We start from the raw sequence: 17,137 nt of genomic DNA on the forward strand, positions 1-17,137 counted from the left end.
GAGTTCTTTGCTTTTACTCATCATGAGATGTTCCTTGTGTGACACCTTGGTAATGACACACCTTTTTATAGGTATCAGTCTGGACTGAACAAGCTGATATTCATTTGACTGACAAGATGCAGGATGGCTTTCTGATCACTGATAGATTTCAGCTGGTGTCTTGGCTTTCCATGCCTTTTGCCACCTCCCTTTCTGCGTGTGCTCAATACGTTTTCCCTGTGCTATTTTACGTTATTACACATATTACACATCTTTCTATGGATTGCTTGGGTTGTTACCAACACCTGGTGAAAATTTCATCACAATATCACCTTTAGAAATATGCTGACTATGAAAAACTGTGATGTGTTCAATACTTATTTTATCCACTGGAGATGTTACACTGTAACGGAATGTTTTTGTTCATGGGTTACTAAAGGTCTGACACATCCAGACTGTTTCAGCTTTCCTTTGCAGTGTGTCTAACTCTGTGAGCACAAATATAGGTTATTGACATTATTGATTATTGATTGCTCGCTGGACAAAACCTTCAAGTCAAGATTTTACTGTGGTGTCTGAGTGATGGAAATTATGTATTTCTCTCTCTTATTACTATACAGTGATTAAATGAATATTCCGTTATATTAAACTTTGCTACAGTCCTCAGTCACATATGATAAGAGGCGGCAGTCTTTAATATTGTCTTTTTTAATACACTGTTGCTCTTCTTTCTGTTTATATACACTACTCCCCTTAGTAACCCACACCAGTGCAGCATACATGTATCTTGACTGAATTAATTGTTTATGTCATGCTAGAGTGCGTTTTCCTCTGAATTTACTGAGATTAAAGAGGGACATGCTTCTCTGTGTTCACCTTGTACGACTTGCAGACATTTGAGGTGAACATAGAGAAGCATGCCCTCTTCTACAGACGAAAGTGAAAAAGTTGATACATTCTGCAGTGAATCTAATTAATTTGGGTAAATTAACAAGCATATTGCGACAAGGGCTTTGTCTCATATAGTAGTTGCCTGCCAGTAGATTGTTAGATGCGATTTTCAGTATGGGAAGTAACAATTTTATTGTGTGACCCTGAATTTGTACATTTAGAACAATGCAAAAAATTCTCTCTTGACTTAGTCGGAGTCTTAAATAGTTTTCCACTTTTCAGAGGAAAATCCATTCGAGATTGATGACAAAGCCATGGAGCTGGATGAAAAAGAGGATGGACAGAAAGATGACCAGGAGGAGGAGCAGGGGGCAGAGATGATGGAAGATAACCAACCCGGAGAGGAAAACGATCAGGAGTCCCAAACTGAGGAGGAGAAGGGGGAGGAAGGAGACAAGAAACAGGAGGGGGAGGAAGAGTCTGCTGAAAAAGACGAAAGGAAGGAAGAGGAAGAGGAAGAGGAAAAGGGACAGGAGGCAGGAAAAGATGACGCTATGACTGTACCAAATGAAGACCACAAACCAAAGGTGTGGTTGTAAATAAAGGACTGAGGCTGTGCATTGCCTGACCAGCACAGAAGGTTTTTCACATGCAACAACTTTGTTCCATGGTTCACTGTTTGCACTGATGATTTCAGGAGGAGGAGGAGGAGGAGAAGGAAGGTGGGGATGAGGATGGTGAACAACCAGAGTCAGCTGAGAGGAAGGAGCACAATAGAGACGGTCAGACTGGAGAAGAAAACATTCAGAGTGACACAGCGGTGGAGCTGGCTGGAGAAGCATCAGAGAGAGACCAGGCTAAAGAGGTAACATTCAGACTCATGCACACTTCACTTTCCTTCAACCAAATTATGCTCATTATTTAAAGAATACTTTGTCCTTATGACCAACAAGTGGAAGGCAAAACCCTCAAAGAGCAACTCTGGGCTTACTTTCAAATCTGTATAGAAGTACACTAGATAGTACAGGGCAAGATATTGCAAATGCTATTCATTTGTCCAAAGAGTTACAAATGATGTTCTGTCTAGGTGGCAGATGTCCAACGACAGGACTGGTCTTTGTCAATTTGTAGATCATAGTGAAGGTAGTTCATATCATAGACTCTACATAAGTGCATCCCCACTTCCTTACATTGGCATCAGCATTATATTAACTACCTCAAATAAGATTTGACATGTTTTAGTTTAGCCCAAGTCCTGTCCACTAATGCGGAGGAGGTGGAGCTGACGACCTATACTGCAGTCAGTCACCAGGGGGAAATCTACTTACTTTGGTCTCACTTTAGAGGAGCTGTACCATCATCCATCTTTTTTTTACAGTTTATTGTTCATGCTGGGATAAGAGGTTTGAGTGGATGCTATTCTAAAAATTAACATTAATGGATCGCACTCTAGGGGACCAGTAACGAGAAGAGAATGAAAGACCAGACATTTTGCAGCTGAGTCAATACAAACCATTGGTTAGCATCATTGACAAGAAGACAGCATTTAGCAACTGCAACATTTGCCAAAATTAGGTTAGGTCTTCTTACTTCCACCATGCATGTATCAAACTCTGACCAAAGTTTTCACCTACTGGATTTCTCCTCCATGACAGTTGTTCACATACAGAATACAAGGTATTGGCACGTAATATCAATATTTTTTTTTTGATTTGCTAGGAGCATGGCAGTGGAGCGGCTGATGCTAGCCAATCTGAGGGCCACCAGTCAAAACTGACAGCAAGGATGGCTTCAGAGAGACAGACTCGTAGCCAGACTCAGGTAAAGATCTCTCCCAGGTCACCTCCCGTCTTTTCTCCCTTGTTTTAATCCATCTAATCTGTCTGGGTTTCTTTCGTCTACTCCACGTTCCAGAGCTTCAAGAGAAAGCCTGGCCAAGCAGACAATGAGCGCTCGACGGGCGACTACAACGAGCGCATTAACAAGCGTCTGCGGACAGTGGAGCGAAGCAACGATCGCACCGAGGACCACAGGCAGAGCGATGCCCAGCGGGAGTCTGACCTCTATGAACACATCAAGCAGGGAGACACAGCCTATGACGCGCAGACTTATGGTCAGTGATCACCCACTATATAGATAGATAGATTGATAGATCGATAGATCGATCTTTAATGTTGATTTTCTTGCTTCCAGATGTTGCCAGTGCAGATCAGGAGAAAGCAGCAGGCCCTCAACAGGACCAAGATGAAGAGCCAAATGAAGATGTTGCTATGGAAACAGAGGGCCAGGAAGAGGAGCTCCAAGCCGCTGAGGTGCAGGAGCTAAATCCCGAGCAGCTGGACTCTTCCAAGCCATCTCAGAAAGGTGCTGAAGCATTTTGTTCTCCTGCCTGTTTCAGCTCAGATCAACCAAACTAAAGTGTGGTTTTAGAAACTCTGTACATTCACAGAATGTGCCTCTAAACTGGTGTGTTTTACTGTTGTGCAGGTGTAGATGGTGAAGAGATGGAGGTGCAGAGGCAAACAGAGGAGGAGGATCAGGAGGGATGGAAGGACAGACAACAAACCAGAGAAGAAGACAGAGCAAACAGAAGCACAGAATCCACCATCCACACGGTTCCTGAGATGCTGCTTAACGCCATGCAGGTAGAGAACAAGCACCTTTCTCAATAGATGAAGGTCAATGTGGTGTTAAGAAGGTGTTAAAGACAAGGTTTAACTGAAGAGGAGAACTGCGAAAAAATACTTTATTGAAATGTATGCCTGTAATGTAATACATATTGTTACGGACACGTGTCTTCAGAAAACAGAGAGAGACCCGGAAGAGATCAGGAGGGAGATGGAGAAGCAGCTGGAGGCCTGGCACAAACTGACTCCAGGGAATCAGGAAGAGGTGAGGCTGTTCGCAGATTTGCTTTGTTGGGAAGTTTTGTTTCCCTGTTCATGTTGTGGCAATTTAGTCCACTGATGTATCAAAGCCATGTAATGTCATAGTAAAGAAGTGAATTGAGTAGGGCTGGGTATCGTTTACAATTTTTCGATACCAGTACCGAGACCAGCACCTTTAAAACGATACCTATACCAACACAGTACTTCATTCATTTTTTTTTTATTTCATTCAATATTAATCATATGAATAGACCTAAATCAGTTGTTTAACTGTCACCACTCAGCATTCAAAAGATTTTTACACAAATGCATTTTGAAAATTACTGACTTTTCTATTGAATAACCTGCACAACAAAGTATTATTTGGACTGTGTAATCACATCTATGAACTAATATTCTAACTAACATGATGAAGCACCTCATGAATCACGGAGAATCTAGCCACTGACCAGTCAGTCCTCCACATCTTATAGTTGATAATTAGGTAAAGATGCTGGCATTGAAGAAATTGGCCTTGTAACACAGTGCAGTTCTCCACCCTTAAGTTTACTCCGTGTTTGGTGAGGTGTTTTATCAGAATGCTCATATTTCCCACCATCCCTGAAATAACCTTGCTGCATTTTATGCATTTACTAGCACCAGCAAGTGTGTAGTACAGCCATACTTTTGTGCGTTTTGTTGGAATCTCAGAACACTGAACAGTCAAATCTGCCTCAGATGCTGCACAAAAAGCTTTACGCCCATACAAGCTACTGTTGTCGCAGTGTTGGACCAATCACACAGCGCACTGAATCAAAGAATGCTCGTGGTGATTGGCTGAAAGCAAAACCGTAGAAAAAGATCTGGGTACAAAAAGAACCAATTGCAGTAATCATTTGACGGGTGCAGTTTCATAGTAGTTGGTGCTGGGTTGTTTTCGTCGATACCTTAAAGGGATCCAGTACTGGCCAGCCCTAGAAGTGAGTCACCAGGTCTAATGCAACATCAAATATGTTGCTCTCTCCACACAGTAACTCATCAACCTGACTGTATCTGATGTTGTGTACTTGTTTATGGTTTAGGAGAGTGCAGCAGCTTCCATGTGGCATCAGTACCAGACTCTGACCTCGGCCCTCTCCCAGCAGCTGTGTGAGCAGCTCCGCCTCATCCTCGAGCCCACGCAGGCCGCCAAACTCAAGTCAGTAAAACACACACTTACTCCTCCCACGAGCTATCATGCATTCAGATTACTCGCTGTTTTCCTCTTGATTTTGTTTGTGGTGGACCATGCTAGCTGTTTGTTTATCTGCACTATCGGAGCCATGACTGTACTCGTTATTCATGTGTACCTGTCGCACTGCTTTCCAGAGGGGATTACCGCACAGGGAAGCGTCTTAACATGAGGAAGGTGATCCCCTACATCGCCAGTCAGTTCCGCAAAGACAAGATCTGGCTGAGGAGGACCAAGCCCAGCAAGAGAGAGTACCAGATCTGTTTGGCTGTGGATGACTCCTCCAGCATGGTGGACAATCACTCTAAACAGGTCAGAGAGCTTGACGGTGCATAATCTCAGTACACCGTCATAAACAAGGATTCACTAACCACTGACTTAGGAAGCACTGAGAATCGCATATGCTATAATTAACATTTCTACCTGCAACACAAAGACATTTTGTTGGGTGCATACGACTGTGCAGGACTGAGCATATCATCTAAGAAGGCTCTCAATTATCCAGGTCATGGTATAGCCAAAAAAAGCTAAAGATAGGCAACTGAAGACGTTTCGCCACCCATCCAAGTAGCTTCTTCAGTTCTAAGGGACTATTGTGGGAGTTGAGGTTTAGATGTGAACATCTGTGGGTGTAGCCCATCAGAAACTGATGAGTGTCTTGGTCCTGTTGAGAGCTTGCATTAAGATCCAATGTAGGCGTTTAGATCCCATTTGAGAGATCTGATCTCAGGTTTCTTTCGTACTGTGAACTCAATCCGTCCTGGGTCGTGTTGAAGACCGCCGATACTCAACAGGAGTGGATCTGCATCAGAGAAGTTTTGCCTCATTCATTCAAAGCAAAAATATATGGTTGCTATTATAAATGATCACCTGAAAAGGAAAAAGCATGTGATATCTGTTCATTAGTAATTAAGGGCCTTTTAAAACATTCTGTCCACATTATGGCGCATGTGGAAACTTCCAGGATTGGATGTATAAGCTGAGTTTTGTGCAGGTCTAACTATCATCAGGGTGGAGATCAATAAATAACTTGACATCTGAAGCCAAAGTCATGATGCATACACAAAAAACAGTGCTGTTCTTTGTACTGGAGCAGTGGTAGAGATCTACAGAAGCCCTATGCAGTCACGCATTCATATATATTATTTTCTCTGTTTTCCAATGATAACAAGTTAATTTCCTCTGTTTTCTCGAGATCTCGAGTTGTTAATCTCATTATCTCGGAAAAACAAAGTACTGTAAGGTGAGCCGTTTGTTTTGTGCTTTAACGTTTGCTAGATAATTATGGTTGATTAGTTCCTGGAGATCTCGAGAAAACAGTGGAAATTAACTCGTTATCACAGGAAAACGGAAAAAAATATACATGAAAGCATGTTTCTGTAGAGATCCAGCAGCTGTTAAAATATTCTACTGCTCCCCAGATGATGTTGGGGTTCCATGCAGAGCACAAAACTGAGATCAGATCTGGAGATACATTTGGAGACGTATTGTCAATGCCTGGTCTGAACACATGTACCTGAAGCCGGTAACCTTTGATTGGAAAGCTCAGGTTTGATCTTAATGATAGGCCTTGAAGGCCCTTTAAAACTGTGTTGTAAATAGGTGGCAGATTATATCTCAGTTCACCTATTGTGTTTTGAAAAGGCTTTTCCACTCTGACACAGATATCTTTCTTTACTCCTCTTTCAAACCACCTGTCTTATCTGGCAAAGATGTCTAAGATTTGGACATTGTTGTCTTCAAGGCGTGTCCTTTGTAGACAACTGGGCATATCTTTTTATTCTCCTTGCAGTTTCAATGATCAGATGTCTAGTAAGTTTAATAAACATGTGGCTCATCAGTCTTTCTCTCTCTGCAGCTGGCATTTGAATCTCTGTCAGTGATCATCAATGCCCTCACCCTGCTGGAGGTGGGACAGGTGTCTGTGTGCAGGTAGGAGCATTTGCTTACATATGTTTTGCAATTTTTGTGGTTGTTCGCACAATGCGATGAGATAAACATGTGCTTGTTGACGTTACATGCAACAATATACAGCTTCTCTGAACTAAAACCTTTTTGTGATGAGACAGGTAGGTGTAAACACTAACATGTCCGGTCGTTTGTCTAGTTTTGGCGAGCAGGTGCAACTGCTGCATCCCTTCCAGCAGCAGTTCAACGACGAGTCGGGGGCTCGGATCCTCAGACTCTGTCAGTTCCAGCAGAAGAAGACCAGGATAGCACAGGTGGGGAATCCTCTGTTCACTACACATCACTTTGAACCTGATGTCCTGCTGTCGGAAACATGATATTTGATACTGTGTAGTTTTCCCATTGTCATAATATATCATAATTAGTCAGATGAGATATAGAATAAAATAGAATAGAATAGAACTTTATTGTCCACTGTGGTAGAAAATTGTCTTCCGCTAACCAACACAGAAGACAGTCAGTACTAAAATACAAAAATACAAGGTGACATGTAAGACATAGACACAAAAATAAACAACTATATGTGGATTGGCCACTTAGTTAAGAAGGCAATGGCATTAGGGTAAGTAGGTGGAACCTAGAAATTGAACCTGATTTCCACCAGGAAGCTGTTACTGTTCAATAATAAAATCCTACATTCTGCCCTTCTGAGGACATGCAGAACAGTGTTCTTTACATAAGATGGATGGATTTAAGAACACATATATGATGTATTCTTTTCTGTTCAACATGACTAATCAAACACATCCACGTCAGAATAAGGAGAAGGCTAAAAGGAAACCCTGAGCCCACCTCTGGTGTTGTGATGATGTTTACATTGTAGCATGTTGTTACAGATGATGTTCGACTGTCCGATTCACCCTCTTCATGTCTCTCTGTAGTTTTTGGAGACCTCAACAAACATGTTTCTGGGAGCACGCTCACAGATTCCAGGAGCTCTGAATTCAGGTAAAGACTCGCACCGCGTCTTGCCTTGTTTTGTCGACACAGCTGAAACTATAATTGTCCCTGCATTGGAAAATGTTTGCGATTTGGGAAATTATTTCATAGTGTGGCTTGTGGCTCCTCACCTTGGCTTTACACACACACACTCTCGCATGAATGAATGTTATTGTGTTTAATGTTCGCTGTGTTACGTCCCTATGAGGCACAGGGGAATTTAGGGAACACAACAACCAAGGATAGTCAGAAAGCAAACTGAAACATGTTTTACACATACACTGTGGGGAAGGACTGGACCATGCCATACTGCTCTGAGTCTATACAGGAAATACTGTATGACACAGGTGTTAAACTGGGGTAAAAGTGACCCCCAGCGGATCTAATCTGATCCACTGGATAAATATGTAAAGTGCAAAAATTATATTGAAGACTAAGTGCAATTTTCTCAATAAAAGTAGGGAAAATTGCAGCACTGAGACCTTGTGCTAAACAGAATTTTCACTTCTTTTTCTTGTCCGGATGTTCATTACATGATTTGTGATAGCACAGTTCATTAAATGTTAACACTTTCATAATAATAATTCTGGTGTGGAACTGGTCCTGTCTGCTTGAGATCAAATTGGGCTGTATGCGGCCCCTGAACTAAAATGAGTGGCACCCCTACTGGATGAGATGCTGAAGTATAAAAGCTTAAAACAAAGACAAATTAAAATGCCAACCAGTTGTTAACCACTGTTCTGACTTAACGTCGTCCCTCCTCAGACACAGCCCAGCTGCTGGTAATCGTGTCTGACGGCAGAGGGTTGTTCCTGGAGGGGAAGGAGCGGGTGATGGCAGCCGTGCAGGCGGCACGCAGCGCGAATGTCTTCGTCATCTTTGTCGTGTTAGACAACCCCAACTCCCGGGTAAGGGACACAGATCTTTGCTTTATTTGCTTTCTAAGCTACCACATGCAGGGTGTGACTAAATGCTGGTGATGTGTTGCAGGACTCCATCTTGGACATCAAGGTGCCCATATTCAAAGGGCCAGGAGAACTGCCGGAGATCCGCTCCTACATGGAAGAGTTCCCCTTCCCTTTCTACGTTATCCTGCGAGACGTGAATGCCTTGCCGGAGACCCTCAGTGACGCTCTCAGGCAGTGGTTTGAACTCGTCACAGCCGTGGACCAGTAGCTCAAGTGAGAGAGCGCTCCTCAGAGGAATGGAGAAACGGGCAGCAGCCAACTGCACAATGCCATTCTGCTGCTAGCCTCTCATCCACAACTCCAAAAAAAAACAAAAAAAAACAAAAAAAAAAAAGACTGAAATAAGATGGACTTCCTGCTGTACATGTGCCTTTATTTTCTTATTTTTACTGTAGAGTTTGATAGCAACCTTTGCTGTTTTGACTTCATCAGGGGGTTTCAGTTTCTTTTGTAATATAACGAGGATCGCTTTGACCTGCACGTTATGAAATAATAGGAACAAAAATGTGATTTCCCTGCGTGTGATACGCCTCAGTGAAGTGTCAGTAAATACCTCTGTTTCCAGTGTACAATAGCCCCGATTCACGTTCATGTGGATGTTTTATTCAGTGTTACAAAGACCATCGAGTCATTCATTGTCCGTGTGAACACAGCAGCAGATGTGCAGGGCTGCAGAGCTTTGAGAAAAAGAACCCTTCCTGACATCTCGGTCAAACAGTCATGTGTTGTGACCGGCGATTTGGGAGGAACTCAAAATTGTGCCTTGAATGAAAGTATCGCATATCACTCCACACCTGAACCAGCTATTTTTGAGGTGACGGGTCAGAGGCGGGGCCCTGGCTCCGTCTGTCAGGATTTTTACAAATTCACATCTCATGCATTTTGGACTGCAGTAGCCGTGGAGTCCAGTTTTGATAAACACCCACGCAAAATCAAGTTCTGTGGTTTAGACATAACTGCTGTGTTCATGTTCCATCCATGTCGTGTGTCACAGCTCATCATTCTCTATCAGAACATATTGATGACATACATAGTGTTGTGGCCTTGTGTCATGTTTAAGATGTTAATGGAATCCCTCTCTTAAATGGTGACATGAATGATCCTGACAATAAACGGTTTATAATGCGACTCTGTCTCTGGTGATTAACCCAATATCACCCAGTAGGTGTACGCACCTAACACTGCAACAAATCTCCCTTTACCGTTCTGTTTGTTGATACAGTGGGTATAAAACATCTAGGCACCGCTGTTAATCATCAGGCTTTTGTCAAGTTAAAAAACACACTTTTGTTGAATGGAAAATATTCCCAAATCAATTCTACAACCACGATAACTACTAACTACTGTAACCACTTACTACTGTTTGTTACCAATTTAAATTTAATTTTTAGATTTTATTTTTATGCTTAAACCTTCATAAAGAGTGGACTCCCTGTTTTAGCCGCAAAATCACACGTGTCAAACAGACAGCCGACTTGCCAGAAGGTCCAACCTGTATAACAACTACACAGAAGACATTAAAGTTAATATGCAGCTCTGCAACTACATAAATAACAACTACCATTCCTACGTTGTCCACTAGGGATCACTGTTTCAGTCAGGGAAACTGCACTGGTTCTCAGCAAGAAGGTTCGGGGTTCAAATTCAGCAACGCAGCCCTTCCACAACACAAATGCAACCAGTGTATTGGTCTTTCGATGGTTATCGTAAAACGTGAGCAGATGATGGGAGGTGAAGCTCCCATCAGAGTCAGTAATACAATTTAGGTTCATTAAATGAATTATTAATAATTTCAGTTAAAAACTATGAATAACGCATGTTTAAAATAGGGAATATATTTTTGTTGTTTTACAGAGTGCAATGAATGTTTGCCAATTTCAGAGATGACAGGTTTAGTTTTTTGACACGCCTTACCTGCACCAAGTACAGCAGAGATCAGTAACAAGTTTGATATGAAGGCAGATGATGAAAGACGAATTAAGTTTCCTTAACTCCAAATTATGTTTGTATGTTGTTATTATTATTATTATTGTTTATGTTGTGTTTGTAACTTGCTTTGTGTTTAGGTATTGTTTAGGTATGTCTTTTTAGTTCTAGTCAAATTCAGCCCTTACAGATGTTTCCACCAAAGTTCAGTCACTTTTCTCGCTGCCTCAATACTTGGGCTCTGGCACCTGCAATTTCCGAAGTGTAGTGGTTCACATTTGCCTCACACGCGAAAGTTCCCCGATTCGAAACTGGGCGGAAAGTCTCTTATTGTCTTCCCGAACTCAAAAGTACACCACCACAGCAGCCTTTGCACTAAAGGCACTCGAAGTGGCATGGTTTCTACATGTGGCTCCCGAGCCAACAGGGGTTTTACTGGAGAGGCACTGTGGCGCCATGGTGATAGCTGCCTTCCTCAGCTCGTGCCCGTTGACATACGCCAACAAAGCACTGTTTGGTCATTTCATTCAGCAATCAGAGTCTGGTTGTACTGAGACAAAGCAAAACACTTCAGTCCAGCGTAGCCGCTGGAAGTTTTTCATTCCGCTCTTTTCAGTAGCACCTTGCGTGCTTTGGGGACTTTTCCAGAAGTTGTCAAAGAAGACTTGACTTACATGGGCATAGTCGGAGGTTTACTGCATCAGGGAAACTGACTCTTCAGTCAACAGCCTGAGTGGAGGTTGGGGGATTCTAGTCTGTCTGGTCTCTCCAAGTCTTGTTGAATCAATCCTTAGATCTGAAGCTACTGCCGCTACCAACTTCCCAGACAACAAAGTTGACTCCGCTCCCTGCACAGCCACGTGTTTTCAGAATGACATTTGGGCTGTCTTTAGTCAAGCGCAGCTGATAAAAGGCTTAAGACTCCCCGTCGGGGAATCGAACCCCGGTCTTCCGCGTGACAGGCGGAGATACTGTCCACTATACTAACGAGGAAAGCACAGCTGGGACCTATCCCAAACGTGAGACACGCAAAACGGAAACTATGGAACGGGTACACAAGAGTCCACGCATTCAGCGTGCCTGGGTGACGAGCAACAGCCTGGTGATGGTGTCAACAATGGATGTGATGTGCGCATGTGCCATTCTATGCAGTTCTTGCAATGTGTGCAATTCTGAGTGGAGGTCTGTCACCACCAAAAGAAACTAACGTGACAAGGGTCTGCAAACGATCCAATACTCACCTGCAATTAGACGATGTTGTTCTCTGATGGGCCATTAACGGTGAGAAACTCTCAGGACTTGAGGTGTGAATGGGGGGTGAAACTTGTCAGGGAGAGATGTTAAGACCGTCGTGTACGTGTCGTGTACTTTTGGGTCCTCGCTTGACGAGCTGGCTGTTGTGTTTGTGAAGTGGCTGTCTTGTTTCTTTGGTGCACAGCAGCAGTGACAGAATCCACATGAAAATCTCTCCTGTAGCTGTGATTCTCTCAGGTGTATCGCATCCTTCCCTTCGTGTTTAGCATAAGATTAGTGTTTGCCACGCCACGCACACTTCGCTACAGCATTTCGCCACGGAACATTGATATTTTGGACCATGTGGCGGTTCCGTAGTGTAGTGGTTATCACGTTCGCCTAACACGCGAAAGGTCCCTGGTTCGAAACCGGGCGGAAACATTCTACCTTTCTCTTTCTTTGCTCCGGGTGGAAACTCTCTCATGTTCTTCCCAAACTCAAACGTACACCACCACAGCAGCCTTTGCACTAAGGGCACTTGGAATGGCATGGTTTCTACATGTGGCTCCCGAGCCAAGAGGGGTTTTAAAAGGACCCTCACAAAAGCTGAGGTGACTTGCTCCACGTGCCAGTCTGGAAGCCACAAGCCACCGCCCAAGCCCTTTACAGGCCAATTGCTTCTCAATCAAAAGACGCCTGCTAGAAGTCAAACAGATGCGAGTAGCTCTGATCAGGACTCGAGGTGTGAATGGGGGGTGAAACTTGTCAGGGAGAAATGTTAAGACTGCCGTGTACGTGTTGTGTACTTTTTGGTCCTCGCTTGATGAGCTGGCTGTTGTGTTTGTGAAGTGGCTATTTTGTTTCTTCACTGCACATTAACAGTGAAAATCATTCCTTTTTCTGTAATTCTCTCAGGTGCACCGCATCCTTCCCTTCATGTTAAGCGTAAGATTTGTTTTGCCAGCACGCACGCTTCTAAAGCATAACTACCGATATTCAAATCCAGTCCCTTATCCCGCTGCCTCAATAGTTGGCCTCTGGCACCCTGCAGTTTCCGTAGTGTAGTGGTTATCACGTATCAGGTCCCCAATTCTAACCGGGCTGAAACTCTCTTATGTTCTTCCCCAACTCAAAAGTACAGTAGCCTTTGCACTAAAGGCACTTGGAATGGCATGGCTTCTACATGTGGCTCCCGAGGCAACAGGGTTTAAAAAAGACCCTCACAAAAAGAGTCCACGCAACGCTGAGCTGACTTGCTCCACGTGCCAGTCTGGAAGCCACAAGCCACCGCCCAAGCCCTTTTAGGCCATTTGCTTCTCAATCAAAAGATGCCTGCTAGGAGTCAAACAGATGCGAGCAGCCCTGCTTTGGTAGCTCTGATCTGATCAAATCGCTTGCAACTATGTATTGAAACTGTCTGTCCTAGCAGAGGTAGTCCGATTCTTAGCCATAGCCTCTGCTCCCGAAGGGGAGATGACGCAGCACTGTGGCGCCATGGTGATAGCTGCCGTCCTCAGCACGTGCCACAAGAGTCCACGCATTCAGCGTGCCTGGGTGACGAGCAACAGCTGGTGATGGTGTCAACAATGGATGTGATGTGCGCATGTGCCATTCTATGCAGTTCTTGCAATGTGTGCAATTCTGAGTGGAGGTCTGTCACCACCAAAAGAAACTAACGTGACAAGGGTCTGCAAACGACCCAATACTCACCTGCAATTAGACGATGTTGTTCTCTGATGGGCCATTAATGGTGAGAAACTCTCAGCACTTGAGGTGTGAATGGGGGGTGAAACTTGTCAAGGAGAGATGTTAAGACCGTCGTGTACGTGTCGTGTTCTTTTGGGTCCTCGCTTGACGAGCTGGCTGTTGTGTTTGTGAAGTGGCTGTCTTGTTTCTTCGGTGCACAGCAACAGTGACAGAATCCACATGAAAATCTCTCCTGTAGCTGTGATTCTCTCAGGTGCATCAGCATCCTTCCCTTCGTGTTTAGCATAAGATTTGTGTTTGCCACGCCACGCACACTTCGCTACAGCATTTCGCGATGGAACATTGATATTTTGCACAACGTGCAGTTTCTGTAGTGTAGTGGTCATCACGTTCGCCTCACACGCGAAAGGTCCCCGGTTCGAAACCGGGCGGAAACATTCTACCCTTATTTCTCTTTGTTCTCATTAATTTAAGTGGCTCCCTGTTAAGCACTGGATGTTGAAAGGGAAGGCAACTCTTGGGTATGTGCCAGGGTCAATTTCTATAACTCGACAAGGCATTAGATGTCTACATTTCGGTGTCTGTTAATGCTTCCTTTCTCAACTCGGAGAAATTAACTGTTTATTTCAAAGTAGACCTTTGCTGGTTTTCTTCAGTACACTGTTCCTGATGCCTCAATACTTGGGCTCTGGCACCTGCGGTTTCCATAGTGTAGTGGTTATCACATTCGCCTCACACGCGAAAGGTCCCCTGATTTGAACACTGTTCTTCCCGAACTCAAAAGTACACCACCACAGCAGCCTTTGCACTAAAGGCACTCGAAGTGGCATGGTTTCTACATGTGGCTCCCGAGCCAACAGGGGTTTTACTGGAGAGGCACTGTGGCGCCATGGTGATAGCTGCCTTCCTCAGCTCGTGCCCGTTGACATACGCCAACAAAGCACTGTTTGGTCATTTCATTCAGCAATCAGACTCTGGTTGTACTGAGACAAAGCAAAACACTTCAGTCCAGCGTAGCCGCTGGAAGTTTTTCATTCCGCTCTTTTCAGTAGCACCTTGCGTGCTTTGGGGACTTTTCCAGAAGTTGTCAAAGAAGACTTGACTTACATGGGCATAGTCGGAGGTTTACTGCATCAGGGAAACTGACTCTTCAGTCAACAGCCTGAGTGGAGGTTGGGGGATTCTAGTCTGTCTGGTCTCTCCAAGTCTTGTTGAATCAATCCTTAGATCTGAAGCTACTGCCGCTACCAACTTCCCAGACAACAAAGTTGACTCCGCTCCCTGCACAGCCACGTGTTTTCAGAATGACATTTGGGCTGTCTTTAGTCAAGCGCAGCTGATAAAAGGCTTAAGACTCCCCGTCGGGAATCGAACCCCGGTCTTCCGCGTGACAGGCGGAGATACTGTCCACTATACTAACGAGGAAAGCACAGCTGGGACCTATCCCAAACGTGAGACACCAAAACGGAAACTATGGAACGGGTACACAAGAGTCCACGCATTCAGCGTGCCTGGGTGACGAGCAACAGCCTGGTGATGGTGTCAACAATGGATGTGATGTGCGCATGTGCCATTCTATGCAGTTCTTGCAATGTGTGCAATTCTGAGTGGAGGTCTGTCACCACCAAAAGAAACTAACGTGACAAGGGTCTGCAAACGATCCAATACTCACCTGCAATTAGACGATGTTGTTCTCTGATGGGCCATTAACGGTGAGAAACTCTCAGGACTTGAGGTGTGAATGGGGGGTGAAACTTGTCAGGGAGAGATGTTAAGACCGTCGTGTACGTGTCGTGTACTTTTGGGTCCTCGCTTGACGAGCTGGCTGTTGTGTTTTGAAGTGGCTGTCTTGTTTCTTTGGTGCACAGCAGCAGTGACAGAATCCACATGAAAATCTCTCCTGTAGCTGTGATTCTCTCAGGTGTATCGCATCCTTCCTTCGTGTTTAGCATAAGATTAGTGTTTGCCACGCCACGCACACTTCGCTACAGCATTTCGCCACGGAACATTTATATTTTGGACCATGTGGCGGTTTCCGTAGTGTAGTGGTTATCACGTTCGCCTAACACGCGAAAGGTCCCTGGTTCGAAACCGGGCGGAAACATTCTACCTTTCTCTTTCTTTGCTCCGGGTGGAAACTCTCTCATGTTCTTCCCAAACTCAAACGTACACCACCACAGCAGCCTTTGCACTAAGGGCACTTGGAATGGCATGGTTTCTACATGTGGCTCCCGAGCCAAGAGGGGTTTTAAAAGGACCCTCACAAAAGCTGAGGTGACTTGCTCCACGTGCCAGTCTGGAAGCCACAAGCCACCGCCCAAGCCCTTTACAGGCCAATTGCTTCTCAATCAAAAGACGCCTGCTAGAAGTCAAACAGATGCGAGTAGCTCTGATCAGGACTCGAGGTGTGAATGGGGGTGAAACTTGTCAGGGAGAAATGTTAAGACTGCCGTGTACGTGTTGTGTACTTTTTGGTCCTCGCTTGATGAGCTGGCTGTTGTGTTTGTGAAGTGGCTATTTTGTTTCTTCACTGCACATTAACAGTGAAAATCATTCCTTTTTCTGTAATTCTCTCAGGTGCACCGCATCCTTCCCTTCATGTTAAGCGTAAGATTTGTGTTTGCCACGCCACGCACGCTTCGCTAAAGCATAACTACCGATATTCAAATCCAGTCCCTTTTCCCGCTGCCTCAATAGTTGGCCTCTGGCACCTGCAGTTTCCGTAGTGTAGTGGTTATCACGTATCAGGTCCCCAATTCTAAACCGGGCTGAAACTCTCTTATGTTCTTCCCCAACTCAAAAGTACAGTAGCCTTTGCACTAAAGGCACTTGGAATGGCATGCCTTCTACATGTGGCTCCCGAGGCAACAGGGTTTAAAAAAGACCCTCACAAAAAGAGTCCACGCAACGCTGAGCTGACTTGCTCCACGTGCCAGTCTGGAAGCCACAAGCCACCGCCCAAGCCCTTTTAGGCCAATTGCTTCTCAATCAAAAGACGCCTGCTAGGAGTCAAACAGATGCGAGCAGCCCTGCTTTGGTAGCTCTGATCTGATCAAATCGCTTGCAACTATGTATTGAAACTGTCTGTCCTAGCAGAGGTAGTCCGATTCTTAGCCATAGCCTCTGCTCCCGAAGGGGAGATGACGCAGCACTGTGGCGCCATGGTGATAGCTGCCGTCCTCAGCACGTGCCACAAGAGTCCACGCATTCAGCGTGCCTGGGTGACGAGCAACAGTCTGGTGATGGTGTCAACAATGGATGTGATGTGCGCATGTGCCATTCTATGCAGTTCTTGCAATGTGTGCAATTCTGAGTGGAGGTCTGTCACCACCAAAAGAAACTAACGTGACAAGGGTCTGCAAACGACCCAATACTCACCTGCAATTAGACGATGTTGTTCTCTGATGGGCCATTAATGGTGAGAAACT

The 17,137-nt window shown here is 44.6% G+C and overlaps 1 protein-coding gene and 4 non-coding genes across 6 annotated transcripts in view; 4 read left to right on the forward strand and 1 right to left on the reverse strand.

Moving 5' to 3' along the window:
- Nucleotides 1-10,841, forward strand: part of mdn1 (midasin AAA ATPase 1) — a 66,752-nt gene extending 55,911 nt beyond the window's left edge. For both annotated transcript variants that reach the window (XM_047573091.1, XM_047573092.1), the window contains exons 89-102: nt 1,153-1,457; nt 1,568-1,735; nt 2,590-2,691; nt 2,785-2,983; nt 3,064-3,234; nt 3,358-3,515; nt 3,673-3,762; nt 4,820-4,935; nt 5,106-5,280; nt 6,827-6,900; nt 7,076-7,190; nt 7,818-7,884; nt 8,641-8,783; nt 8,866-10,841. In XM_047573091.1, the coding sequence (XP_047429047.1) occupies nt 1,153-1,457; nt 1,568-1,735; nt 2,590-2,691; nt 2,785-2,983; nt 3,064-3,234; nt 3,358-3,515; nt 3,673-3,762; nt 4,820-4,935; nt 5,106-5,280; nt 6,827-6,900; nt 7,076-7,190; nt 7,818-7,884; nt 8,641-8,783; nt 8,866-9,051 (2,069 nt within the window). In that variant the 3' untranslated portion in view covers nt 9,052-10,841. The remainder of the gene's footprint in view (nt 1-1,152; nt 1,458-1,567; nt 1,736-2,589; nt 2,692-2,784; nt 2,984-3,063; nt 3,235-3,357; nt 3,516-3,672; nt 3,763-4,819; nt 4,936-5,105; nt 5,281-6,826; nt 6,901-7,075; nt 7,191-7,817; nt 7,885-8,640; nt 8,784-8,865) is intronic.
- An 849-nt stretch (nt 10,842-11,690) lies between these two features.
- On the reverse strand, nt 11,691-11,762 carry trnad-guc. The gene has a single exon. It is a non-coding gene; the product is annotated as a tRNA-Asp (tRNA).
- Nucleotides 11,763-12,370: 608 nt separating this feature from the next.
- Nucleotides 12,371-12,443, forward strand: trnav-aac. The gene has a single exon. It is a non-coding gene; the product is annotated as a tRNA-Val (tRNA).
- A 1,630-nt stretch (nt 12,444-14,073) lies between these two features.
- trnav-cac lies at nt 14,074-14,146 on the forward strand. Its single transcript has one exon. It is a non-coding gene; the product is annotated as a tRNA-Val (tRNA).
- Nucleotides 14,147-15,740: 1,594 nt separating this feature from the next.
- On the forward strand, nt 15,741-15,813 carry trnav-aac. Its single transcript has one exon. It is a non-coding gene; the product is annotated as a tRNA-Val (tRNA).
- Nucleotides 15,814-17,137: the final 1,324 nt, after the last annotated feature.

Source organism: Mugil cephalus, chromosome 21 (assembly GCF_022458985.1).
Source record: "Mugil cephalus isolate CIBA_MC_2020 chromosome 21, CIBA_Mcephalus_1.1, whole genome shotgun sequence".
Classification (NCBI taxonomy): Eukaryota; Metazoa; Chordata; class Actinopteri; order Mugiliformes; family Mugilidae; genus Mugil; species Mugil cephalus.